At 45.6% G+C, this 27,687-nt stretch overlaps 1 protein-coding gene across 1 annotated transcript in view; it reads left to right on the top strand.

Moving 5' to 3' along the window:
• SLC1A1 (solute carrier family 1 member 1) overlaps positions 1-27,687 on the top strand; it is a 76,827-nt gene that overhangs the window by 33,850 nt on the left and 15,290 nt on the right. The window contains exons 2-6 of the mRNA XM_047700482.1: positions 6,757-6,897; positions 21,706-21,798; positions 23,380-23,494; positions 24,761-24,803; positions 26,106-26,204. Coding sequence (XP_047556438.1) covers positions 6,757-6,897; positions 21,706-21,798; positions 23,380-23,494; positions 24,761-24,803; positions 26,106-26,204 — 491 coding nt within the window. The remainder of the gene's footprint in view (positions 1-6,756; positions 6,898-21,705; positions 21,799-23,379; positions 23,495-24,760; positions 24,804-26,105; positions 26,205-27,687) is intronic.

The following is a 27,687-nucleotide window of genomic DNA, read 5'->3' as shown; positions in this document are numbered from 1 at the left end:
TAACAAAATTGTTTTCTTTTTCCAACTCCTCCCCCTAAGGTCCTCTAACATTCAATACAGGCATATAGTTGGATTTTAATGAACATGCACTTGTTTTTGGTTTTTCTTGAATCTCGATACTACAAAGAATGCATTTAAGTTACTTTCTTCCCTTGAGCCTGAAAATGCACAATAAACTCAAGCCTTTGTATCAGATTTTATGCTTGCCCCATTTGGTTGTGAGGAAAAGTCTGTAACATTCAAAAAATTGTCAAGGATTGAAATGTTTAACAGTGGGGTGGTGGTCAAGAAACATGTCCATCCAAAGTAGTGTTATTAGTGTCTTAAAAAAGATGCAGACGCATAGCATGAGGAAATGCCTAGAATATAATGTTAAATGCGAAGTACCAAAACCCAAACAAAACCCTTACAATATTCACAGATGAACTTTGAAAACATACAAAGTGAATGAATCCAGTCACACAGGACCCAGTATCAGTTGGGATTTTCCAGAGAAACAGAATCTTATGCGTAAACCTACGTGAGATTTATTTTAAGGAATTGACTCACACAATTGTGGGTTCTGTTAAGTCCAGAGTCTGTAGGGCAGGCAGGCAACTCGGGTAGGGCGTTGGAGCTGGCGTCTTGAGGCAGAATTCCTTCTTCTGCATGAAACCTTGGTTTTTGCTCCTCAGGCCTTCAGCTGATGGGATGAGACCACTGAGATGCTCAAGGCTCCTCTCCTTTAGTGAAAGTGAACTAATCGGAGACATTAGTCAAATCTACAGAATACCCTCCCCCGCACCTGGATCCATGTGTTATTGACTAACTGGTACTGTAGCCTAGCCAGGTTGACCCAGAAGATGAGCTGATCATCACAGCCTCATGTTATAAGACTTCGTTTATATGAAATGTCCAGAATTGACAGATCAAAAGAAAGCAATTCGTGGTTGCCAGGGCCTGGGCCAAAGGAGGGTTGGGGAGTGGCTACTAATGAGTATGGGTTTCTTCATTGGTGGTAGAAATACTCTGGAATTAGGTAGTGGTGATGGTAGCACAACATTGGGAAGGTACTAAAAACCGCTGAATTGTGCATTTTAAAAATGATAAATTTTATTTGAATTTTATCTCCATGAAAAACTGCCCCCAAGCCCTATAATTATACAGCCATTAAAAAATTACAAGAGGGGGTGCCTGAGTGGCTCAGCGGTTAAGTGTCTGCCTTCAGCTTAGGTCGTGATCCCAGGATCCTGGGATCGAGCCCTGCATCAGGCTTCCTGCTCTGCGGGAAGCCTGCTTCTCCCTCTCCCACTCTCCCTGCATGTGTTCCCTCTCTCTGTGTCACTCTGTCAAATAAATAAATAAAATCTTAAGAAAAAAATTACAAGAGATAACTCTGGACTCCGGGAAACACACTGAGGGTTACAGAAAGGGAGGTGAGTGTGGGGATGGCATAACTGGGGGATGGGCATTAAGGAGGACACGTGATGTGACGAGCACTGGGTGTTATGCACAACTAATGAATCATCCAACATTATATCAAAAACTGGTAATGTACTATATGTTGGATAATTGAATTAAAAATACAAGAGATAATATACAAGAGATAATTCTTTTGAATTGCTTAGCACAGACTCTGACATAAAGTAGGTACTCGATAATTGTTAACCATTATGTTATTTTTTTCAATTTTTTTATTTAAATCGTGATTAATTGCAATAGTATATGAAAAAAGTGAAAACAATTTCTCTTTGCATATATTTGAGTTGGTGAACTTGGGAGTGAATTTTTGAGCTTGTTATTTCCAGTAGAACTGTGATAATATTGCTTGTGCCGTAAGTACATTTTTTAAGGGTTTAAAAATAAAGCTTTACAGAGGCATCTGTTTGGAGCCAAAGTGCACGTAAAAAGCTCTCAATGGTGGGAGAACACAGGAAATGGGAACAGATCTGTTTCAGGGGAAGGACAGGCTAGAATCTATGCAGTGTACACACATAGTCATTTGTTAATAACTATTCATTCTATGCTTTTTATTTTCTGCTTATCAATGTTCATCTTAGTTGAGCTCCCAAAGGGCAGGAAGGCATATTGCTAATTCTCCTAATATAGTACCCAGCAAGATGGCATGATTAGATCACTAGTTCTGGGGTAATTAAAAATATTTTTTCCTTTGCCAATAGTTCTTATTCAATCAAGCCAAAATCAGTTTGTGTCCCAGAGAACCATTCTGGGGTTTTGATTTAAAAAAAAAAAAAAAAAAAAAAAAACCCACAGATTTTAATCTCTTTCCTGAAAATACCCTAAAACAGGAACAGTGCTGTTTTTATAAATCTGCTTTCTCAAGTGCAATTCAGCTACCATCCCCAGATTAATTTTTATAGCTATAAAAAAACATGTACATAAGAACAAAGGCTGGATAGATCCTGAAAAGTGGAGGGGAGGGGAGGGGAGAATAGGTCGGTATAAATTATTTTACATGACTTCTTCTTTCATTTGGATTTCCAGAATTCTCTCTCTCTCTCTTAAGATTTTTATTTTTAAGTAATCTCTACACCCATTGTGGGGCTTGAACTCACAACCGTGAGATCAAGAGTCACACGCACCATTGACTGAGCAAGCCAGGCGCCACTCTAGAATTATTTCTTGAACAATAATTTTTTATGAGCTTAGAGTAAAAAAAAAAAAAAATTCACCCATTTCTTCCACAATAGAGCTACTGGACTGGCAGTTGTTTGAGACAACATGGACTTGAAGAAATCTCCAGCCCAGGTCTTAATTGTTTTCCTCCCTAGTGTCTTCCTTCCCTGTTTCACTGATGCACTTAACCATGAAAAGTGGGAAAGGCCCAGCCAGCTCTCTAGGAGCCAATGAACTGATCCTATGAGCCCATTTCATTTTGTTTTTCTAAGATTTTATTTATTTATTTGAGAGAGAGAGAGAGCACACGCAGGGGCAATGGCAGAGGGGGAAGCAGGCTCCCCACTGAGCAGGGAGTCCAATGCAGGACTCGATCCCAGGACCCTGATAATGACCTGAGCCAAACACAGACGCTTACCTGACTGAGCCACACAGGCACCCACTACAGGAGCCTATTTTAAAGCTGAGGACACCAAGGCTCAGAGATTATCACAGCATCTTGGCATTAGAATGGACTTTGAGGGCATCTCATCCAAGCCTTTTGCCCTATACCTTCAATCCCACCACTCGATGATGGGAGAGGTTAAAATTACGGCCCAAGTTTACAAACCTTGTGAATGGCAGAGCCAGAACTCAAGCCGGTGGTTCTAACACAGAGCTCTTCCCAAGCTGCCTTTGTACCGGCTTGGGCTCTTCCTGCCTACGTGAGAGAAAGCCACCCAAGAGAATTGCGGATAACTGACTGGGCTACAGAGGTCTACATAGCAATTCCGCCTTCGGGCTTCCTCGTTGGCCCTGCTGAAGACCTCCGGAGAGCTACTCCATTCAGAAAGGTTCTTCCCTTTCCCTAGTTCTAGGAGTGATCCTGCCAGGGGGGTCTGACCTGTGTACCTCCAGGCAGGCTTGTGTTCCCAGCAGCTTTTGACTTTGAACACCACTCCATGCTCTTAAATCCAGTCCAAGATCTGGCCCTGGAAAAGGGTAGAGAAGGATTGTGTGCCCAGGGAAATCCCGACTTCATCATGGGACCTGGAAAATCTTCCATTGATTTTTCTTAGCAGGCATCCAATTTTTCCAAACCCAGGATAAAACCCACATATTTACAATGTGTAACTCCTGGCCGAAGTTCTTCACCAGCCACTTCTTAACCCTTGAGGGTTCTGGGATGACATCTCTGGCCCGGGGTCAGCCTTTCAACTGCTTTTCCAGCTCTTGGCGTTTATATTTTTCTCCTTTTCAGTAGAAAAAAGGAAGGAAGGAAGGAAGGAAAGAAGGAAGGAAGGAAGGAAGGAAAGGAGGGAGGGAGGGATAAAAAGGAAAAAGGAAAGGGGAAAAGAAGAAATTACAATTTGTGATACTCAACCTCAAGAACACGCTTGATAGAAGGTTTTCATTACTAAATAGAGTAACCTGTTCATGGCGCTGTCACTTCTGAAAGCTTTGAAAATGCTCCTTGTGGTGACTCTTTTATCTCTCCCGTAAAAACCCATTATCTGGATCAGGGCTGAAAAACAGCAAGTATGCTTCTTTGTAATTTCCCGGCATTTATTTGGGGTGGAGATGATTAGAGGCAAAGCTAATTGCTAGTAATATAAACCCTAAAATTGGAGCCCCTCAGGGGTTTTTTTGCTACTCAACAGAGTGCTTTTGTGGTGGGTTTTTGAGCACAGACACATCTCCTTTCTTTTTGCATACAGAGCTTTCTTTGACATACAAGCCAAAAATTTACTTGAGGCAACCTAAGGAGTATAAGAGAGAATGTCTGTTTGTTTGGTTTTTCAAAACACTGAACACTACTGAGTATCCTTACAGCATAAGTAGGTATGTTCCATATAGGACAGCTGAACATAGGCATTTGTTAAGTAGGAAGTGAGCACAACGTGCTTTTTAAATTCACTTAAAATATTTTGAATCCTTGGCGTTCTGAACCACTCTGGAATCTCTAACCCTAGGTTTTGAAATATGAACCAGGCAGGATTGATACTGAGCGTTTTTTTTTTTTTTTTCTTTTTTTGGTCTTAGCTACAATTTGAGAAATGTTTGTGTATATGTTTGTTCCGATAATTAAAAACGGCTGATCAGACATACATTTAGAAATGCATGCCTAAAATAAAGAGATCAAGACAACGATGGAACAGGTAGGAAAATAAAATTAAGCCAAGGATAAGGTCACTATGCGGATACACAAGATTCCTTTATTTGGCCCTACTAAGAGACATTGGAAGTGCACCTGAATTTAAATGAAAACTCTAGTATGATTATAATTCACACGTCTCTTTGTTGTCCTAGAATTCATAACTATGCCCGAGCCACTGTAAATTTTCACGGACTGATTGAGTCTGTAAGGGAGCAGACCCAGTAAGGTCCTCCTTGGGTCTTTCTGCTGTAGCTGTTTTATCTCCCATTAGCCTGTCATCCTCAGAGGCTGATGAAGGAAAAAAGATGTGCAAGTCATCCCAGCCCATTTTATGTCTTGGTTTAAAAATCATGGGGGTGTGGTGGGGCTCCTGGCTGGCTCATTTGAAAGAACATGTGACTTGATCTCGGGGTTGTGAGTTTGAGCCCCAGGTAGGGTGGAGAGATTGGTTAAAAGAAATAAATAATTTAAAAAAAATAGAAGTAAGGGGGGGGGGCGCCTGGGTGGCCCAGTCGATTAAGCATCTCACTCTCAGTTTCAGCTCGGGTAGTGATCTCAGAGTCGTGAGGTTGAGCCCCACATGGGGCTCCATGCTTAGCACACAGCCTGCTTGAGATTCTCTCTCTCCCCCTCTCCCTGCTCATGCTCTCTCTCTCTCTCTCTCTAATAAATAAATAAAATCTTTAAAAATATAAAAGGGCGGTGTTGCAAAGGGTCAATGTGTGGGGATCAGAAGGAGTAAGGCAGTTAGATGTTGGGACCACTTGGAAGAGGATAAGTAAGAAAAGTTTGTGATTTGTAGTTATCAAAACCAGCCCCAGAAAGAATTCCTGTAGATGTCTTGTGCAGGCAAGCTTTCAAAACTTGAACAACATGGGTTTAACCTGTGCGAATCCATGCACACAGGGATATTTTTTTCAATAAATGCGGTCAGGCACTGTAAATGTCTTTTCCTTGTGACTTTCTTAATAACATTTTCTTTTCTCTAGCTTAGTTTATTGTAAGATTCCAGCTCACAGTACGTATAACAAACAAAATGCACGTTGATTGACTGTTTATGTCCTGGGTAAAGCTCTCCGTGAACAGCAGGCTATTAGTAGTTTTGTTTTTGTGGAGACAGAAGTTATACACGGATTCTGACTGTGTGGGGATTGGTGCCCCGAGCCCCAGCATTGTTGAGGGGTCCACTGTGTAACATTTCTTGATTTCGAACACTTCCCTACAGTCCCAATCTCCAAGGCACTCAGGTTTAGTAACTTCATCAAAAGCCTCTTGATCAGGCCAATTTGGACACGTCATCGTCTAGAAATAGCCAACACAGAATGGAGAGCATTAGACCACACCATCGTTCAACAACATGTAAATATATCAAACCAAAGGAAACCTGTGTTGCTATTAAAATCACAAAAGGTGCATAAACAGAGAGTATCATGGAAAGAGTATTTATGAGAAAAATGAGAAAATTAAACACTGATATGTAAACTATAAAATGTGAAACACCTGGGGCGCCTGGCTGGCTAGTGAGTTGGAATGTATGAGTCTTGATCTCAGGGTGGTGAGTTCGAGCCCAAGTTGGGGGTAGAAATTACTTAAAAAAAAATAAAATGTAAGATGCCTAAGGTAGACAAAGACTAAGGGGAGTGTGTAAAAACAAAATAGTTATATTGGGTTGACAAAGATGATGTATTTCTTTTCCTTCTCATAGTGTTTTTTGATGTTTTGTCATAATAAGTAATATAACTTGAGGAGAAAAGAAATAAAAACCAAAACTTTCATGTGAAGAATATTTTTACAAACCCACTGAATAATGTGTACTTTGTGTTCATTAAAATGTGATTTGTTTTTTGAGTCTAACATTTACAGAATTGTGGAAGAGAACCTAAATTGTTTTTCTTGCCAATAAAATGTGGTTGGCAGTTGAGTGGATATTTTTCCATGGAGATGTATACAGAAGAACTCAATGCTGGTTTTCTTTTCTTCTTTCCAATCTTTGTCTTTCTTAGGGATCACCATAGGAGTCTTGGTTCGAGAATATGGCAAGCTCTCTAGTCTGGAGAAATTCTACTTCGCTTTTCCTGGGGAAATCCTAATGAGGATGCTGAAACTCATCATTTTGCCATTAATTATATCCAGCATGATTACAGGTACCTTGAGAAAACTGATGGTTCTCTGTGATTATTTAAGGAGCTGTCTGTTAAGTTGTTCTTTTCTAATTATGGGAAATATTGAAATGCATTTGAGCATCACACGCACACACACATACTCCTTACTTGGAAAGTGTATATTTGCTTGAGTGGAAATATTTCATTACTCACAGGGTGGCATGGCTCTGCCTAGGGCCCTGTCCACCACTGCTCGAATCTTCATTTGGCCATCAGTGTGGTGTCTTGGGGGGAAGATGCCATTTTCAAACATATTATAAATAAAATTCTACCCAGGGCACAGGACATTAAAAAAAAACAAAAACCTGCCTACATATTTGGTCACTGAAATGTCAGCCAGTGTCCCCAGGCGAAATGTGGGTGTCAGTTTTGATGTTGTTTTGAGTAGTTTACTCATCTGTTTCCCAACTGCCACCATGCCCCGCCCCAAACTCTATGAGCCTGCCCTCTTGAGTCTCTCTGCCTTCCTCACTCCTCTTCCACGGCTCCATATGCCTGCCCTGAAAACTTACAGCCACACGCTGTGGGAAATGTTTAAGGATGGATTTACACCATATTTTGAAAGCCTAGTATTTTAAAATCCGAACTTGTGACCCAGTTGGGTTTGGAAATGCTTCTTCCCTTCATGGTCACTGTGTTGCAAATTCCCTTTAAAAAGCAAGCTTCCCTCTGGAGGTAGAAATTAATTTTGCTTACAAAAATGTCATTGGTCTGGATGTGGTAAGCTTCGCAGTGCATTCTGTAGTTTCTTGTGCTTATCTTAATTCTGCCACTAAGTAAAATGTGGCCTGATGGTCGCTAGTGTGGTCAGGTTGAAAAATCAAGGTTTTCCATAATCATGCAATTAGGATTCTTGGCATGTCCTCTTCTGGAATCCACCCCCCCCCCCCAAAAAAAAACCCTGCTACCACTAGAAAGACTTGGGGCTGATATATGTAGAGTTCTGGACGTTGGCTCAGGAAAGGGAGGGTGGGTGTCAGGATCTGCTGTACTCAGCAGCTGAGTTGCTTGAAAAGCTGTAGATTTGGCTGTTGAACTTCCCAAGTGCCAAACTCCAGTCAGACTAGAATCCCCTGGGAGCTTTGTCCTTAAATGGTCTTGTTCTTCTTGGCTTATTACAAGCCTGAAAAGAACATTTCATTATTTTTATGTATATATTTAATATGCTTTGAAACACCTGGTCTCTGTTAGACCCTGCAACCTGGGAGCCAAATCAGTAGGCCAGTGGTTTAGACCATGGACGATTTATCTGTTCAACTTAAAATTAGCAGAAGTGTTTAAAATTTGGAAGATTTCATGTAAGCACCCAGATTTCCAGGTTCCTCTGAAAAGAATTGAGATCAGGAAACACTGGACCCGTGTCCCTCCACGGACCAACCAAGATGGCTATTCTGTTTAGTTGAAGCAAATACATTGGAGGATCCCATGGGCCCCTACCTCTCCCTAGCCTCTGATACCCCGTCCACTGCCTTTGTTTACATTTTCTCCTAGCTCCGTAGCTGTTGGCTTTATAATTCCAGAGCATTTTCTCCACATCAAGATTCTAAATCTTTTCTTAGGCTCCTTTGAGAACATGATGAAAGCTTTGGACTCTCTCCCAAGAAAAATGTTCACGGTTGTATGTACAATACCATATTTTGCATGCAGTTGTACAAGGTACATAAATCACTTCACCAATACCATTTAAAATTGGGGCCTATGGCGGGGGGCACCTGAGTGTCTCAGTTGGTTGAGCTCCAATTCTTGCTTTTGGCTCAGGTTATGATCTCGGGGTCATGGGATTGAACCCCACAGCAGACTCCGTGCCGCTGAGTACGGAGCCTGCTTGGGAGTCTCTCTCTGCCCCTCCCCTGCTCGCTCACACTTTCTCCCTCTTAAAGATAAAAAGATAGATAAAATAAACAAATAAATAAAACTTTGGCCTATGGAAGAATGTATGGAAAGTTGATCCAAATTAGGCAGCAAATTCAAAACTTGTGCATTTAACCAGGTTTTAGAAGAAAAGGTAAAAATGCATGTACGAATACGCTCATATAATATCAGATGTTGAAATATGTACCACTCTTGGCAGCCAGTAACTGCTGGTGTTTTGCAGTCTGGGTGTTTTGTGTGCTAGTTCAGCCTTGCAGATAATCTAGGAGAATAATTTGCAGCCATCAGCACTCTGCTCACATAGCCCAGCTGCCTTCTAGAGCGGTAGCACAGGTCTGGACATTTCTACATTTTTTTTCTTTAGCAAAACCCCCAGCAGGGAAATAGGAATAAGAGGGAGACCGAAACTGCTACCCAAAGGGACGTGAATAAAACAGTCTGGGAACAGTGATGCCATGTTCCTGATTTAAATTGTCAGTTTAAAGGGGAAACATAATATTACTAGTGTTGGCAAGGGTGTGGGAAAGCAGGCTCATTCATACCTTGTCGATTATTAACTGGAACAAACTTTTGGGCGTGCAGCTTGGAACATATCCTGATCTCTCCCCACTTGGTAATTGTACTTCTCAGAATTTCTTGTAAATAGTCAGAGATCTGTTCAAAGATTTAGGTATAAGAATGTTCATGGTAGCATATTTTTTATAATGATGGTGAATTATAAGCAACCTAAATGTACGTTTTACCCCCAAGTTATGATTCTCTGCAACCGTTAGAAACCTTGTTTTGGAAACATTTAATGACATGTGGTTATGTCCTCACACGGTATAAATAAGGAAGATAAAAATAAATTATACAACAGGATGCTGTGTACAATCTGAAATTTATCAAAATTTATGTGCATTTTTAATGTTGGGACACACACCAAACAGTTAATGATGGTTAGATCAGGGTAGTAAGGAAACATGCATGACTCATTGTGCTTTCTTTACATTTTCAAGGCAAACACGTGTGTGTTATTTTTGTTTGTTTGGTTTTGTATTTTCTTTCTCTCTTCCTCCCTCTCTCTCTTTCTCCCTGTCTCCCTCTTTCTTTCTTTTTTAAGAAAAAAAAAGGGGGTGGTGCCTGGGTGACTTAGTGGGTTAAGCATCTGCCTTTGGCTCAGGTCATGATCTTGGGGTCCTGGGATCGAGTCCCCACATTGGGCTCCTTGCTCAGTGGGGAGTCTGCTTCTCCCTCTGTCTCTCCCCGTGCTCATGCTCTCGCTAGCTCTCTCTCTGTCTCTCTCTCTCTCTCTCTCACATGCTCCCTCTTCTTCTCAAATAAGAAAGAAAGAAAGAAAGAAAGAAAGAAAGAAAGAAAGAAAAAGAAAGAAAGAAAAAAGAGTGGGATGGGTTCTGCTCTGTGCTCCTCCTGCTGAGCCTCTGGCAGGGTCCTGCTCCCTCCTCCCCGGCTGTGCTTCCAGGCTCCTGCAGCTCCTCACCACCTTTTCCCTGGCGCCCCATCCACCCCCAAACCCTGCAGGGGTCCTCAGCCTCCCTCCCCCACCCAGCAGGGAGCCAGCAGGGGAGAGCACAGGACTCCTATGGAAATACGAAAGAAGAGCCCTTTTTACATCCAAATACCTTTATAAACCCAGCAGATCAATAACTTATTTTATACACTTACTAGGACAAAGGAAGATGGATGTTGGAAGATGGGGAGAGTGAAACGAATGCCCTTAGCACACACAAATTAGAAATAGAAATAAAAATTGAGGGCACCTGGGTGGCTCAGTGGGTTAAGCCTCTGCCTTCGGCTCAGGTCATGATCTCAGGGTCCTGGGATAGAGCCCCACATCGGGCTCTCTGCTCAGTGGGGAGCCTGCTTTCTCCTCTCTCTCTCTATGCCTGCCTCTCTGCATACTTGTGATCTCTCTCTCTCTGTTTCAAATAAATAAATAAAATCTTAAAAAAATAAAAATTGAGACCTGCGACTAGTAAACTGTGGTTCTGCATAAAGGAAACTCTCTTGACGAATTAACAAAGAGGGGGAAAAACCCTCTGCCATCAAAGCCTCAGCTGACATAAAAATACGTAATTTATAGCTATTTTTTTTTTAAACAGAAGGAGGCTTCTTCATGTGACAAAGAGGGTAAGATGTCACATTAATCGGGGAAATTTGAATATAGGCTGGCTGTTAGATGGTATCAAGAAATTGTTGATACATTTTCTTAGTGGGGGTGATGGCAGTTAGTTACATAAGAAAATGTCCTTTTTGATGTGTATGGAATTATGTAGGGATAAGATGACAGAATGTCTAGAATTTAGTTAGGGTAAAAAAAGAGAAGGCAGAGTAGACAAAATCTCAAGACATTTTCAGAGACAGGCAGTGTAGGCACTAACAGAATCCTTCCCGTAATTTATATCCTGAGGGACACACCTGTGATGATCAGACTGTTAACATTTAGGTTTCTAAGCTGTATTTGTAGCAGACCACCAGGAGAGTAGCAAGGGAAGTGGCGTATGCAGGTGCCCGAGGACTGTGGCTCTGGAAAATCCTGGTCCAGGTCTCACCAACCACTGAGTTTAAATTCAGAGAACGTTTTCCTTGATACACAAATGATGATGACTTGAGCCTCCTAGGACCAGTGTGGGAAAGGCAATGGCCCCTCAATGGTCGCTTCCAGAGGTTCCTTGAGCATCTTTCCAAGATGGCACCCCAGCTGTGCTCAGGCAGAGTTCCCCATCTCTTCCACTCTAGCCTCTCTGCCCCCACCACCTGGGCCAGAAGTGCTCTGCCAGGCACAGCTGCACCCCTACCCCTCTGACCCTGAGGATTTACCCCTGTGGAATGAGAACATAATTCTTCATAGCATAGCTGAGCCCAGGCTGTTCCTTGGAACAAAGCTTTATGAAAGGTTGGGGAGTGAAAGTAGGGGAAACACCAGTAGTTACACCAGGTGCTCCCCAGTGAAGGTCTTCTGAGAGTCCCAGGGTCTTAAGAGGGCTGCCTCTTTGCTTAGCTGCCAGCCTAGTCCTTCCTCCACATGACGACGTTCGAGACATTGCCATGCCCCCAGCCTCACCCCTTGACACTAGGTTTTGAAAAGGACAGATTTCACCATCACACAGTGATAGTGAGTGTCCTTGTCCAGGGGAAACTTCTCCCTGGGAGGACCACCATCAAGCAATATCCACTTTGGAGGAAACCCTCCTCACGGCTGCAGAGGGATGGTCTGCCTTGGGGACCCCATCAGGAGACTCACACTGGAATGCGTGCCGTTAGTGCCGGCCGGGTAGGGGCACAGCCGCCCAACTCGCAAGACTTGGGAGTCGGTCCAGGCTGGGCTGTGCTGAGTCTGTGCCAACTCTTGTGCACGGTTCCTCCCGGGAGCAAGATGCTTATTCCTGCCCATTCCTATGTCGCTTCACGCTGGATTTCTACACATGCTGACCCTCAAGAAGCCACAGCAGTATGCAGCGGTCCACTCCAAATCCAGACCAAGCCAAGGAAACTCCCTCCTTTCCCCCCACCCCAAGACCCTGAGTCCCGGGGTGCTAGTACTGCTTTCACCTCCTGAACAAATCACATAACAAACATAAGACCTTGGTAGGAAACACTTGCATTCTGTTTACTGAGGACCTTCCTATTTTGGGAAGAGCACTGGCCGGGTACTGGATTAACATTGGTGGGGAGCTTCTTCAAGGATAAATGTAAGACTCCACCCTTCAAAGATTTTTTTTTTAATTGCTTCAAATTTTAAATTATTGTCACTTCAACATCTACATCAGGATTTCCAAATTTAGGGGGCTTGATCTCAACTCTAAGGCCAGAGGTTTTCCACTGCTTTTTAACCAAGAAAATAAATTAAGTCGTATAGAGGCTTAGGCAGTTGGTCTTTTAGCAAGCAGGGGTTTGCAAACGTTCTTTGTAAAGGAACAGATAGTGAGTGTTTTAAGTTTTTCAAGCCAGACAGTCTCTGTCCAGCTTCCCCACTGGCTGTCACCAGAAAGCAGTCGTAAGCAACGTGTAAGTGATGGGCATAGCTGTTTGCCAATAAAGTTTGTGTTTGCGATGACGGGAGGCCAGCCAGTAGCTGGTCAAGATGGCAGACAAGAGGGGCACCTGAGTGGCTCAGTGGGTTAAGGTCATGATCTTGGGGTGCTGGGGTCAAGCCCTGCATCGGGCTCTCTGCTCAGCAGGAACCTGCTTCCCCACCCCTATCCCCCGCTTACCTCTCTGCCTACTTGTGATCTCTCTCTGTCAAATAAAGAAATAAAATCTTTTTTTTTAAAGATTTTTTTATTTATTTGACAGAGAGAGATCACAAGTAGGCAGAGAGGCGGCGGGGGGAGGGGCAGGGGAAGGAAGCAGGCTCCCTGCGGAGCAGAGAGCCCGACGCAGGGCTTGATCCCAGGACCCTGGGATCATGACTTGAGCCGAAGGCAGAGGCCTTAACCCACTGAGCCACCCAGGCGCCCCAAGAAATAAAATCTTTTTAAAAAAATGACAGACAAGACTAGTTTGAACTCTCAAGATACAGGTTAGTTGAGGTGGAATTATGTGGCAAAAATAAACCAACACAGCAAACAGCTACTACTCGTATCAAGCAATGAGTATAAATGCCTCAAAGAGACACTGAGGAAGGGAGAAGTCAGTCAAGGTTGTTGGAGGTGCCTGTTTTCTCAGGAAGCGATGACGCATTTGGGTCGTGTGGGCTAGGGAAGGCATTTTTTTTTTTAAAGCTATGTATTCATTTACTCCTCAGCCACTGGGTACTTGGGTACTACCCCGTGTCCTCCAGTGGAAAGAATGCTGCCGTGTGCCCCCTGAACCAGGGTTCGGTAGAATTCAATATTTCTTAACTCCAACCGTGTGAAAACAGACAAAGAGAAAGCCCCCTGGTGAGGTGCCTGCTACCCACCTGTTCGCGGAGCCCAGGAGTCCAGGAGTTCCCTCGTGGGCAAGAAGGTAGAAGGGTGGGAGACACAGGTATCACTTGGTTGTACCTCTCGCCCGAGGGAGCTAAGAGCATTTGAGGTCGACTTTAGCTGGTGGCGGCACAGATGGGGTTGGGGGAGTATGTGTGATTTTCTGGAAACATTGGTAGGGTTTTTGTAGTTTTATCTCTAGAAAAACTGTCATTCCCGGGTGGCCTGTAACCTTAAAACTCCATGCTGGGGAAGGCAGGGTCGTAGCCTGAAACTGTGCGACCAAGACAGAAACTCTTGCCTCATATGCAACATCTGTAACCACTGGGCTCTGCCTGAATTGAAGGGCTGTTTTTTAACTTTCCCCAGCCTCAATGGAGAACCGAGAAAATAAGATGAACTAAGCAGCTTTGCACTCATGAATTAAACATTTCCCGAAGATCATCGGGAAATTCGCGTTGAGTTAGGACACAGCTCTTGAAGCCAGAGGACTTATTATATTAATTTGATGTCTACGATACCTTTTCTGCAAAGAGGAAAGGGGCACCTAGTGTATAAAGAGTGGAGATCCCACGATGAACGTGCCACTTACCACAGCGAGCAAATGAAAAGTGGCAAGAGAGAAACGGGCCCTGCTTCGGCCTCATTCTGAGACAGTGAAACCCCGAGAACCAGCCAGGGACAACGCCGACGCCATGACTCCACTGGCTCACAGCTCCGTTCGACTGTAAATTAGCCTGATTTTGTTTCTTTTTTAAAAAAAGGAGTGAAAAACTATGCAGGGACTGTGATACACCTTCTATGTGTTGAATGCATGGACCTGGGATACCACTCATTCATTCACTCACTCATTTACTCATTCATTCACTCACTCATTCATTCACTCATTCATTCATTCATTCCTTCATTCACTTATTCATTCACTCATTCATTCATTCACTCTTTCGTTCATTCCATCTTCAACATCCCAGGCTCTGTGCTAGGCACACATGACAAAGATGAGTCCTGTTCTAGCAAGAAATATGCGGTGTGATAAGTGCCTTGTACGAATGAGGATGGTGGAGGGGACGCTGGGATGGAGTTTTCAAGAAAAGATCAGAATCCATCCGATGAAGGGAGCAGGGACTCCAGGCAGGAGAAAACAACAGACGGCATGGCATCCCTCAAAGAGGACAGTGAGACTTCGAGTGGAACTCTGGAGACACGGGGAAGAGGAGTGGGGATGGGAGGGTACACATGTGCCTTCATCAGGTGTCTGTCTAGGCATGGCGAAGCGAATGACAGTGGTGACCGCCCCCCGGGCTGTTCTCTGCAAAGCAACACCCTGAATGGGAAGTATTGTTTTGTTTTATTCATATTTAAATTTTAATTCAATTAATTAACATGTAATGTAGTATTGGTTTCAGAGGTACAGGTCTGTGATTCGTCAGTCTTATACAATTCCCAGAACTCATTCCATCACCTGCCCTCCTTAATGCCCATCACCCAGTTATCCCCTCCCCCCCAGCAACCCTCAGTTTGTTTCCTATGATTAAGAGTCTCTTATGGTTTGTCTCCCTCTAGGGTTTCATCTTGTTTTATTTTTTTCCTCTCTTCCCCTATGATCCTCTGTTTTGTTTCTTAAATTCCACATATCAGTGAGACCACAGGTAGGGAAAAAAAGAAAAAAGAAAAAAAATTCAATGACACTTGTTAAAGGTGGTAAGGCAGACATCATCCCAGACCATCGTGACAGGTGTGAGGACCGCTGTGATGGGATTCTGCAGTCGGGAAGGGGAAAGAGATGGGGCTCAACTCTGAATACAGCATCAGCAAGCGAGAACTGATCTTCAAGGAGCAGGAGAGGGGGATCAGTGGATGGAAAATCACTGAGAGAAACCATCAGAGGAAAGGGGGATTCTGGCTAAACCAACCTAGTAGGATTCTTGCTGAAGGCAGGCCGGGGCGATGGTGGAAAATGGGGGGCCTGATTAGGGATGCAGAGTGATCAAATACTGGGTTTGGTTAAACCGACTTAGGAAAGTTTTTATGAAAACTAGATGATTTTGCAGGAAAATACACAGATGGATTTAGGAGAAGGTCCAGGGGCCTGACAAAATGTGGTCAAACAAAAACGTTTGTCGGTATCAATCACAGGGGCAGGAGAGTCTAGTGGTGAAGCGAACAGACCAAGGAACCAGACTGCCCAGGTTTGAATCCCAGCTTTGCCACTTGCTAGCTGGGAAACCCTGACAAGTTACTTAACTTGTCCTCAACTGTGAAATAGGAAAAATATTAATACTCTGTCGTGATATTCCTGATATCATCAGAAGTTTCTAGAAAGTCCCTGTATTGGCATCAGAAGCTACAGAGCCAGTATCAGAATTGAGCCATACAGATGCAGGTACACACGATGCATTCATTCTGGAAAGGAAAACGTTATAAAAAAGACTTACTCTTCCTAAGTATTAGATTGTAAAGTTCACCATATAAGTGATAAGCATATAAGTGGCTTCTACCCAGAATCCTGAGCTACCGATTTTACAGGATAAGGACAAGCAAAAAGAGAGCTCAATAATAATTAGGTTGTGGTTAATAAAAAGAGAGAGAAGCTTCACTGAACTGTTAGCTGTCCTGATGTCAAAGCATTCCTATGGACTTTGAAGAGAATGGCTGAGTTCCTCACATCCTCTAAGGTGTGTTTCATGCTCCTACTGAATCATAAGCCTCCCATAAAAGCTCTGGGGTCTTCTGAAAAGTGAGGCCCAACTATAAATAGCACCAAGATCTGTGGTATTGAAAAAAAAAATATTGCAGACTGCTCCCTGAATGGCTGAAGACCAGGAGACCGGCCAGCTTCTTCTTGATACACTTTGAACATCAAATGAAGAGGCTGCAAAGTGACCTTTAGTGGGTCCTGCGCAAGGACCGATTTATTTTGTTAACTTCACAGAATAGTCTAAGGTGGTGATATACCTATTTTTAGGGAGTTCTTTGTATTGATGCCTCTAAGAAAAGTAGGTGTGATGGGCACGCCGTGCCCGGGAATATATTTTGCATGCTCCTGTCTGCCTCCTCTCTTTCCCTGTTACATCCCAGGGGTATTAATCAGGCAGCAGAGATGTGTCTGTGCTCTGGAATTGCGAGGTGAGGTTGTATCCAGCCTTGTTTTCCCTGTGGAATGAACTTGTTCATTTAACCCTCTTAGCAACCCAAGGAGGTCGTAAGGTAGGGGAAACCTTATCTCCATCTTCAGAGATGAGGACAGTTCCAAGGACTGTTCAAGATCGCGCAGATCATAAAAGCAGCACCTGGGACTGGTGCAGAGTCTCCAGTTCTGTTCTGGAACATTCTGCCATCCAGGGAGCAGAGACTGAGGGAGGGGTGTGCGGCAGGGAACTATAACTAGGTGACTCATTCTACCGCCACATGTAAGTCAACCTCCTCCTACATGCTGACACTAGGTGTGCATGGGTGAACATGCAGACTTCTGGGTCTCCCGGCCTCCGTGCTGCTCACTATAGTCTAGTGTGAAAGACAGCTGGTAAATAATGAGCCCATTGATGCAACTTGTGAAATGTGGTATGAGCAGGGTGCCAGGTGAGGAAAACAGAGGAGCCTGGTTCAGCCTGGTGACTCAGGGAAGGAGCCCCAGGAAGAGACTTGAACGTAGACAAGACAAGAGCAGAGGGAAGGCAGTTGGCAGAAAGGAGTCCCTGAAAAGTGGGAGGGAGCTGGGTCTGCTCCGGGGCGAGGGCTGGGGGACAACCAAGCTGGAAGGTATCACAGCCTGGGGCTGGGGGGGGCGGTTGCAGGTCTCTTCAGCCAGGATGAGGATTCGCTAGTTTGTCTTCCGTGCCGTTGGAGGTCATACCAGAATGTGATGGATGCTCTTAAAGCATCTCTTTAGTGCTGGTGTGATGAAGGAATACAGAAGGATTCTGGGAAAAAAGAGAGGGAATGAATGAGCTAATACTTGCTAGTGCCTTCCGGTGACTATTTTGTGCAGGAATAATGGGGGCTATTTGCCGGTACAGTTAAGGTCTAGGCCCTGTACTAGGTGTGTTGTAGATACTGTTTCTAATCTCCTCAGCAGCTGTGCATCTAGAGGTGGCGCTGTCCGGCATGGCCGCCGTTACCCACGTGTGACATTCATGAGCGTTAGGCAAGCGAAAACTCCTAGTCACACCAGCCACATTTCAAGCGCTCGTTGGCTGCACGTACCTTCTGGCTACGACATCAGACCGCAGGAATAGCATTTCCATCATCCCGGAAGTTTTTTGAGGCAGTGCTGGTCTGGATTTAGTAGCACATGACTAGAGCCAGCCGGACACAGTGGTTAAGCATTAGGGTCGAATCTGGGTTGGGATCCCAGCCTCACCCCAGTATGGAGCGTGAAAGAAGGCGACACCCTTCACCTGCCATCATCGCCCACTACACGGTGTGTATGTCATCATCATTTTTATTATAATTATCATCAGCATGTTTGCTGTGATTGGCAGGTAAGGGGTGTAGGGCTTCCAGATGGACATTTTATTTTCACATGAAATTCAGTCATGTTCCTGTTACTTACGGAGGTTTTCAAAGATGAGGCTGTTTTCTTGCTTCTGTTCCCAGCCTCTGCGGTGGTCACCACCTCTCTCCTCAGCACCATGTTATGAATCCAAGAACCTGGACGTTGGGGCGAGCTCTGCCCCCGATCGGGGATGACTGGAGAGGTAGAAGGGTAACTCTAGAGGTCGAATGTAGAGGACGATGGTTGGTTTGAACACATTTCTGATCTACCCAGGAGAAGTGGAGGACAGAAGTAGATTTGAGGAATGAGAAAGCCCTCTCGAAAGTCATACAAGACAGGTGCTGTACTCCAGCAGAGAGGAGCTGGCTGGCTGCTTTGGGGGATGATTTGCTTCTGGTATTTCCACCCAGAATCTCATTATTACAAAGCCTTTCGTTACCAGCTGGGTCCTGGAATAGAAGTAGGGGCACCAGCCCATGGCCAGATCATTAAGACAAATTAAGACATATTAATATATGCTGGAAACAAAACAATTACCTACATAGATTTAATTTGTTTCCCTGCTGGAGGAAACCCCTGAGAGGGCACAAAACATGTACCCAAGAACAGCTCTGCAGCTCCCCTGCGAGCTTGGCACTCGTCAGCCCCCTAGGGGCTGAGAGCTGCTGAAATGAGACTTCTGCCCAAGGGTGGTTTGTCTGAAAACAAATCCTCTCTTGGACCAGGATTACGTGAACCTGCTGATACAGGTGACCTGGAGTTTTGTTAAATTGGCGATTTTCCTTTTTTTTTTTAATCACCTTATTGATATAGTTATTTTGACTGTTAATGAAGATAATGCCCAGAGCTCTAAAATAGGATATTAGAGCACATTTTCTATTCACATTTAAAGTTAGCAAATTTACATATTTGTATTATTGTTTGTGCTTTTTTTTTCTTTTTAGATTTTATTTATTTATCTGAGAGGGAGAGAGAGTGAACGAGACAGTGCAAGCAGAGGGAGAGGGAGAAGCAGACTCCCCACCGAGCCAGGAGCCCGGCTCGAGGCTCAGACCTGAGAGCATGACCTGAGCAGACGCTCAACCGATTGAGCCGCCCAGGAACCCATCTGCTCTTTTTTTGAGAGACTGAAGTGGAATATGAGATAGTTCCTTCATTTCTGAGTTGGGGCCTTCATTGTCTCTTGATTTTTTGTTGTTATCGCTGTTGTCGTTTCTTGCCCGAGTCATGATTTTTTTTTTTTTAAGATTTTATTTATTTATTTGACAGAGATCATAAGCAGGCAGAGAGGCAGGCAGAGAGAGAGGTGGAGGCAGGCTCCCTGCAGAGCAGAGAGCCTGCTGCAGGGCTCGATCCCAGGACCCTGGGATCATGACCTGAGCTGAAGGCAGAGGATTAACCCACTGAGCCACCCAGGTGCCCCCGAGTCATGATTTTTAATTGTCTCACCATGAGGAGAAGACAGCCTTCTCACCACACCCAGGTGCATTTTTCCCAGAGAGAGACAATGGAATCTATCATCGGAGTTCCTCTAGGCTGTGTCTGGGACAATAGGCCCATCAGATGGCGATGGCACACTCTTGTCCCCGGCTTGGCAAACCGGCCCTTACAACATCCTGGGGTGGTCACCAAGGAGGCCAGAGTCCCTTCTCTCAAAATAGTAGCCTCCAGAGGCACAGTCCCCAGCTGGGAGGAACTGCATGTTTACAGGGAGAGATGATTTCTTCTGTCATCATGATGACGACGATAGCTTCCTTACAGAATATGTACAATTATATGAGAAGCATAACCCCTCAGTCGCTTTTAAAAAGGGACCTTTTATAGTGTCAGGAGTGAATATGCGAGCTACCTTGTATATTCCTTGCGTGCTGGTAGCCGACAGGTTTATGGCCTTTCCTTGGGGCTGCCCTGCACATCAGGCTTTGCTCACAGCTATGGGACCTCTCACGCAGGCAGAAGATGCAGTGACTTTCTATGATGATCATTTGACTCAGTTGGTTTTCATTTTGGAAATCGGGCAGGGTAGGGTCTGAAACCTTCAAATGACAGCTTGCTGAAAGGTGTTTGGCTGCTTCTTCACTTCCCCGTCTTATCCAAGGAGCGACATCATTTGGCTCACTTTAGAGAAGCATCTTTTCTGGAGGTCAGGGGTTTCTAGCAAGAAGGGATGTTGCCTCCCACCTCTACAACTCTTCTCGGCACTCTGGACAACCCTTCCAGTCCCAGGCGACAGTCAGTCATTTGATAGGCCACCAAAGGCCATTTGAGTCTGCAGCTAACACTGTGGCCAGAAGTCTCTTAAATTGGAAATTTATAAATTGGAAATCTCTGTTTATATCCTACCTCTGGAAAATGGATATTTTAAGTTGTCTCACAGAGCCATACATGATAAGGTTGTTCACGTAGAAACAATTTAAAAAATCACAGAAAGAAGAAAATGTGCTAGCCAGGATAAATAATGAAATTGCGGGGATTGATTATGGAGGTTGGCTCTGAGACTCTCCAAAGCTCCGGCAGTAAGTGGATTATTAAGTACATTATGGTTCTGTCACATGACAAGATTATATAGCTACTAAACTTACCCTCAGAGGTTATTTATAACAAGAAAATTCTTGCAATACTGTATGAATAAGAGAGGATTAAAAACTATAGAACTGGACTCTTTGGTGGCTCAGTGGTTGAGCCTCTGCCTTCGGCTCGGGTCATGGTCTCACGGTCCTGGGATCGAGCCCTGCATCAGGCTCTCCACTCAGTAAGAAGCCTGCTTCCCCCCTCTCTCTGCCTGCCTCTCTACCTACTTGTGATCTCCCTGTCAAATAAATAAATAAAAATCTTAAAAAAAAAAAAAAAACAACTATAGAATTAGCTATGTTTACCAAAAAAAAAAAAAAAAAAATCAAGAAAAAATACCGGCTGGAAGTTCACCAGCATGTCAGCTATGGGTGATGAGACGGAGTGGTTTTCGTTTTCCTTCTTTCAGAGTATTATAATGAACATCTCTTACTTTCATAACCACACACAAAAGTTATCTTTTTGGTTGATTCTGAGCTTCCTGACGGAGAAAGGCAGAAGGGCAAACAGTCACGAGTTTTATGATGTTCATTATGTGAGGACAGAACAGTCTCCATGCTCCAAGATCAAATTTCTGGACCCTGAATTCCAGAAGGGGTTTATCCTGAGGGCTGTGGGGTGATGGGACATACAAAGTTTGATGAAGTTCTTCGAGCAGGTGTGGGAGGGGAGGGCTCCTGTCTCTGACCAGGCAGCGGGGCGAGCGGCTCACGGCTATGGGACCCTCCTTCTGTCTCCATTCCCTATGGGCCTTTTGAAGGGTTTCCTTTGCCCATTGCGTCTTATCCAGAAGGCATGTGAGATAGGCCTGGCAGGTGCAGAGGACAGCTCTCACACTTTGTTTCACAGCCTGAGGGTTGAACGACCTCCAGTGCTGGAAATGGCTTCTTTTAAAAACGAATGTAACTTGACTTCTCCCCTCCCCCTCCCCACTCCCCGCAGGTGTAGCTGCGCTGGATTCCAGTGTGTCTGGGAAAATCGGTCTGCGTGCTGTCGTCTATTATTTCTGTACCACCATCATCGCTGTAATTCTAGGTAAAATCTATTTCGATGACCTTATTCCTCTGTATAATGGTGACTCATCCTTTAAAAGTATCTGGGCTTTTTTTAATGCATTTTTTTTTTTTTAATTCAAAAAGTAGTTTTGTCAAACCACCATGAAGCCTTTGGGCTTAAAGTCTACCCAGCACCTTTTCTATAAAGAAAATACAGGACCGACTGAAGTTTAGCCGTGGGCCTTATTCACGTTCCTGGGTGACAGTCCTGTGCCTCACCAGGTTCACTGGGTAGAAGGAGGTGAAGCCAAGAGCTTATATAATCTGTAAACGGAGTGATTCGTCAGCAGTAGTGGAGTTGAGTGTAATTGTGAAATATTTCCAAAACGATGCCATTGCAGTGCGTTTCAGATTTCACGTGGTACTCAGAGTAGAAATTCCACTTCAAAAAGGGAGAAAGTTCTAATAAGGGAATATCACTGCTCTTGTGCCTTTGGCATTCTTTTGTGAAGAAAGTGCTGTCCGTCCTTCGTGACCTAACGTTTTTAAGGCTGCCCGAGCAGGAGGAGAGGCTGGAGCGTACTCAGACGTTGCGGCCGGCGTGATCCTGGTCCTCTGCTTTAATGGACTGGTAGGACATGGTGAGGTTGGTCGTGTGAGGCAGGGCACCTGGGAGGGCCCGAACCCTGCCTTAAACCAAAGCCACCTCTCCTCATGAGGTTCCTGAGGGAGGGAGACATGAAGGGGAAAGCTGGTGTATGTCTCTCTAGCAACCCTGAGAGGGAAGAAGGAACCACACGCACCATGGTCCTTGGACTCGCCCACTGACTCCCCTCACTGGTAAAACTGACCTGCTCAGCATCCTGACATCCTGCCTCCGTGGACTGGCATCCCCCTCCAGTCAAGCAGTTTCTCATGCCATGATCTGCTCTCCAGCCTCCCGCCTTTGGACACCTCAAAGGACAGGAACCCATTACCTCCAGGGGCCAAAATGGCGCTCTCAAGAGACTCCCTGTTTAGACAGTTCCTTACGGCAAGAATTCTCTTTCCCTGTAACACCTATTTGCCCTCACTCCATCCCCCCAGAGTCACAGGAAATGCGACTTTTCCTAACCCTGAACTTTTTTTTTTATTAGACAGCAGCTTTTCAGATGTTTGAAGGCTTGGGATATGGAAGAAAGATAAGGCATGTTCTGTAGGCACCTCAGGAAAATAACTAGCATGTGTGGGCAAAAATTACATAAAAATATTGAATGGGTGCCCTGAGCTGGAAATCACCCTCACCCAGCCCCTGCCTAGGCTGACTTCCTAAGCTAAAGAAAAGAAAATAGAAAATTCTCAGGTGTTTCCAGAAGCAATTCTGGAATGCATCTCTTCATTTAAAAGGCGGGGGGGGGGGGGGGGGGCAGAATTTCTTCTGCTTAATTTAAATAGAAGAGTAATTAAGGCCACTGCTGAGGCCCCGGATGGGGTTCAGCATCTTGGCTGGACCTCGGAGTCTCCTTCCAGTATTGCCTGCTTCCACCATGCCTCCTGGTTCTAAGAAGGATGCACTGTTGGGGGTCAGGGGCAGGTGTTCTGGAAGGTTCTGAATGCTCGGTGATACTCTCCTTGGCCACAGGCATCGTGCTGGTGGTGAGCATCAAGCCTGGCGTGTCCCAGAAAGTAGACGAGATTGACAGGACAGGCAGCAGCCCCGAAGTCAGCACGGTGGACGCCATGTTGGATCTGATCAGGTGAGTGTCCTCCCAGCCGGGCCGCTCCGTGGCCCTGCCGCCTCTGATGCTGCCGTCACATGGGACCCATGGGTGCTCTGAGGCTCTGCTCTCACTGGTTTGAAATTTCTGATAGTTCTTGAATCATTGTGTTTGTTCAGTGAGCCCTGTGTCCCAAAATTACATATCTGGGCCTGCTTGCCAGACTGTGTGGGTCCAAGAGCGGTTGAGAGAAACAGGCTCCTCCGTCTGGATTCAGGATGGACAGAGCTGCAGAAAGTATATACTTGTTGCATTAAGATGCTGGGCTGAGTGGGGGATGGGATCCATTCTAAAGGACACGTGAAGAAATACACTTTTTAATTATACAGGAGAAACCCTTTTATCAGAAGCGATCAGGGCTGGAAATTGGTCAGTTAATTTTAAGATATCAGTTAAAGCAAAAAAAAAAAAAAAAAGACACAGCTATGCCTGACGTATTTTGTTGACACCTATCATTTAAATGGCATTTATTTGCCGACCTCTGACATAAGGCCAAGGTCTGTCCTTCGAGTGTGTCAGGTGATTATAATTTCGTATCATTTCTCTCGCACCTGCTGTCCTTACAAAGGCATCATGTACGGTTTCCAAGCTCAGTTTCCGTGAAGGAGAGCAACAAAACCCTTAGAAACGGCTAACCAAGCTGTGTGCCGGTTTTTCTTTCCATTTCAGTGGCCCTCCCAAACCTAATTTAACCACAGAAAGCTTAATCCTGTGCTTTGGCCGAGTTTCCAGGCGTGGAGTTTAGAGTTGATAAAAACCACACCTTCTGATTCCTAGTCCTGTTTCATCCATTCACATCATTCGTAATTCAGTGACTGACTACTGATGTCCGCAGTTGGCGTAAAGACGTTGGGAGCAAATGCAGTGGCCTCAGGAAGCATGCGCTCCCGTCGACGAGCGCAGAGGGTGCAGGGCATTAAAGACATCCCTGGGCGGTGAGCGTCCGCCTGCCAGTGCTGTGTGGCACGGAGCACAGCACGCGTAGACTTTCTCTCATCAGCTAAGGGATGGTGGCTGGAGAGTGATGGTGGCTGGAGAGAGCTTTCTGGACTGGGTTGAAGCTCGGCGGGAGGGACAGAATCTTTATCGGAGGAAGTATTTGCAAAGGAGAGGCCAGAAAAGATACCAGGGTACTGATGCTGTGTTCTCCTCATGTTCACCAATGTATTGAGTGTGACAGAAACAAATAACAGAAAACAAAACACTTGTGCCTTAACGTGACACTGCTTTTCATGTCTCCAACAGGAATATGTTCCCCGAGAATCTTGTCCAAGCCTGTTTTCAGCAGGTAATCCTAATGGCTTTTGCCTCCAGATGGCTCCCCTCTTTGCTTGACCCATTCGAGATTTTTATGTCCTGCTGCGACCCAGGAACTGGAATGCGCCCACCCCGAATGGCAGCAACTGTACCTGTGACGATGCAGGCGGAGCCGTTGCAGGTGGCTTCTCTGCTCTGTGCCTCTGGTCTTCCAGGCCCCAGGGAAGTCCCTGTTGCAACGGACCCAGGCTCCCTTTCCCTGTTTTTGGAGAACCCCGTGGTATTTGCAAAGAAGCTTGGATCGTCTGTCAGTTACACGCCCTGCAGAAACAGCCCCGGCGCCTCTCCGTCCTCCCGCATGAAGGAGACGGTATCTGACACACGCGGGGGCTTCGCGCGCCTGCTCTCCGGTCTTTTCCTCGATCCTCGCACGCCCGTTGCCGGCCCGCCCCGTGGCCGTGTAACAAAGCCCTGATTTTTGCCTCTAGGACAGCTTCGCGGTCTCTTCACTCCATCTCCTTGCTTCCCTTCTCTCTTGTTTATCTGTGCACTTGAAGACAGCAGAGTCTGTCCCAAAATGCCGAATTCATTTACATAAATTATACCAGCAGAGCCCTCTGTGGACACCAACAAGAGTGGCCGCGAGCTTGCTCCCTGCCAAGCCCCATGAGGCACAGAACCACCTCCCTTTCAAGGTTCGGCCTCGGGGGGTCACTTGTAAGGTTCTCGAGGTCGGCAGAGCCTGGCAGGACTGACACGGATGCCCGGCGTGATGGTATAGGCGCTCTTTCTTCAGCCTCCCTGCGGAAGCTCGGCAGAACGCCCCAAAGCTGAAGGAAGGGAATTCAACAGAAATGTCCCTCGTGGCCTGGCCCTAAAGGGGTTTTCGATTTGGGGACAACCATCTAGTTCTTGACATGTATTAAAGCCATGGTGACTGCACTCATCAAAGTAATGAGGCGTTTCTCCCAGATTAATAATAATGAAGGAGTAAACAGAGAAACAAAATGAGTGGCAGGATCCCCGTAATGTCTGTTAAAGCAAATGAAACCTATACTTTCTTCCCCATTATCGCTCTGTTAATTTGCCCCTTATTATGAAAGAGAACGTTCTGACATCGTTGAATGGTGGCTGTGGGAATCGGGGTTTGGATCTCGTGGCCTCGCCTTCGCTTCCAGAGCCTCACGGGAGCCCAGAGAGGCGACAGGGGCAGAAGGCTACCGTGGTACTTATTTAGCCCAACTGACATATTCCTGTGGTTTAGGCTCAGATGCTTGAAAAACGCTTATTTTGTTTGTTTCTCTGGTCTCTTTCCTCCCCCTCCAACATGCAGTATAAAACCAAGCGTGAAGAAGTGAATGCTCCCAGTGAGCCAGGGACCAACATGACAGACACACCTGTCACAGCCATCATGACAACTGCCATTTTCAAGGTACGTCGTCGCCCGCACCCCTTCCCCAGCAGGCAGGGTGAGCTGCGAACAGGCAGGAGATGGAAATACAATCAGTCCTCACTACTTGTGAATTCTTCTACCCTCTAAAATGTATTTGTAACCCCCCAAAATCAACACAAAGCTCTCACGTTGTTCGCAGAAACACAGGGAGTCGTGAGAAGTTCCAATCACCCAACACACGCGCTCCCAGCTAAGGGCGAGCAAGGCCGAGCTCTGCCTTCTTTTTTTCTCTAAGTAGGCTCCATGCCCAGTGTGGGGCTTGAACTCATGACCCTGAGCTCAAGAGTCACCTGCTCCACCGACTGAGCCAACCGGGTGCCCCAGGCGCTGGCTTCTCGTTTCAGCTTTCTTACTGTAAACCAGTGTCCTTTTAGGGGTGTGTTTATGCCATAGTTTTTTTCACATTTTTGTGCTTTTTCATGATGATTTCACTGTTTGAGATGTCCCCCCACGCATCATGCTGCAGCGCTGTGTGTGGTTCTCGGGTCAAGAAGGCTGTGACGGGCCAGACAGAAGACACCTGTGCCTTCGGTCGGCCTCACTCAGGCATGATGGTGTCGGGGTGGGGTTGTTGAGAGCTGCGGGGCTTTCAGCAGTAGAGAAGAGACCACCATATGGGCATGAAGTAGTTCCTCCCTAGTCCTGTGGTAGATTCTGCCAAACGCTCCCTGCCTCCACACAGGAAGAAAAGATTTAAGGAACAAGTGTTTGGGAGACTTAGGAATGCAAATCCGATAGAGCGAGGTGGCCTCCTGCTTCATCCTGCGGAATCCTTAAGTCCTCCGCCTGGCCCAGTGGCCCTCCACGTCCGGGCGCCTCCCTGGTTCCCCAGCTCCCCTCCCGGATGCCCTCTCTGTCCCATCCTGACCCACCTCCTTGGTTTCTCCTTCTTTCCACCTTTGCACGTGATTCCACCAAGAGTTTTGTGAACGGACCCTGCTGGGCACTGGGAGGCCAGTGGTGCAGACAGGTGTGGCCTCTGCCCTTACGTGACGAGCATTGCAACTGGGAAGAGCAGGCTACTCGGGGGCATTCAACACAGAGGGTTAAATTAGTTTGGGGGCCATAAAGGAAGAGTAGGAACTCTCCAGGCACGGTAGGGCAGGCCCAGAGCATGATGACTTTTGCCTCTCCTTACATCATTTTTCTGGAAAATGCTTCCATCTCCTGCCCGTCTGTTGGCGAGGCTGCACTTTCCCCAACCCTACGGCCCCAGGTCCGTCTCTGCCTGATGCCTGCAGCTGTGGCTTGGCGTGCAGTTCGTGATACACCGTATTGCTCTCATGGGTCTGTTTTCCCTACGGTTAATCTTAACCTGTCGAGCTGTATTTCTAAGACTTATCCTGTAGCCAGTGCAGTTAGCACACTCTCGCGGCTCGATAAATCCGTGTTTGAGCATATCAGGTTATAAGTAAAAAATGACGGGCACGCCAGGAGCTTATCAACCATTTATAATACTTTA

The sequence above is a fragment of the Lutra lutra genome, chromosome 13 (genome assembly GCF_902655055.1).
Source record: "Lutra lutra chromosome 13, mLutLut1.2, whole genome shotgun sequence".
NCBI classification, from domain to species: Eukaryota; Metazoa; Chordata; class Mammalia; order Carnivora; family Mustelidae; genus Lutra; species Lutra lutra.
Note: the sequence above shows the minus strand (reverse complement) of the source record. Positions and strands in the feature narration are given on the sequence as shown.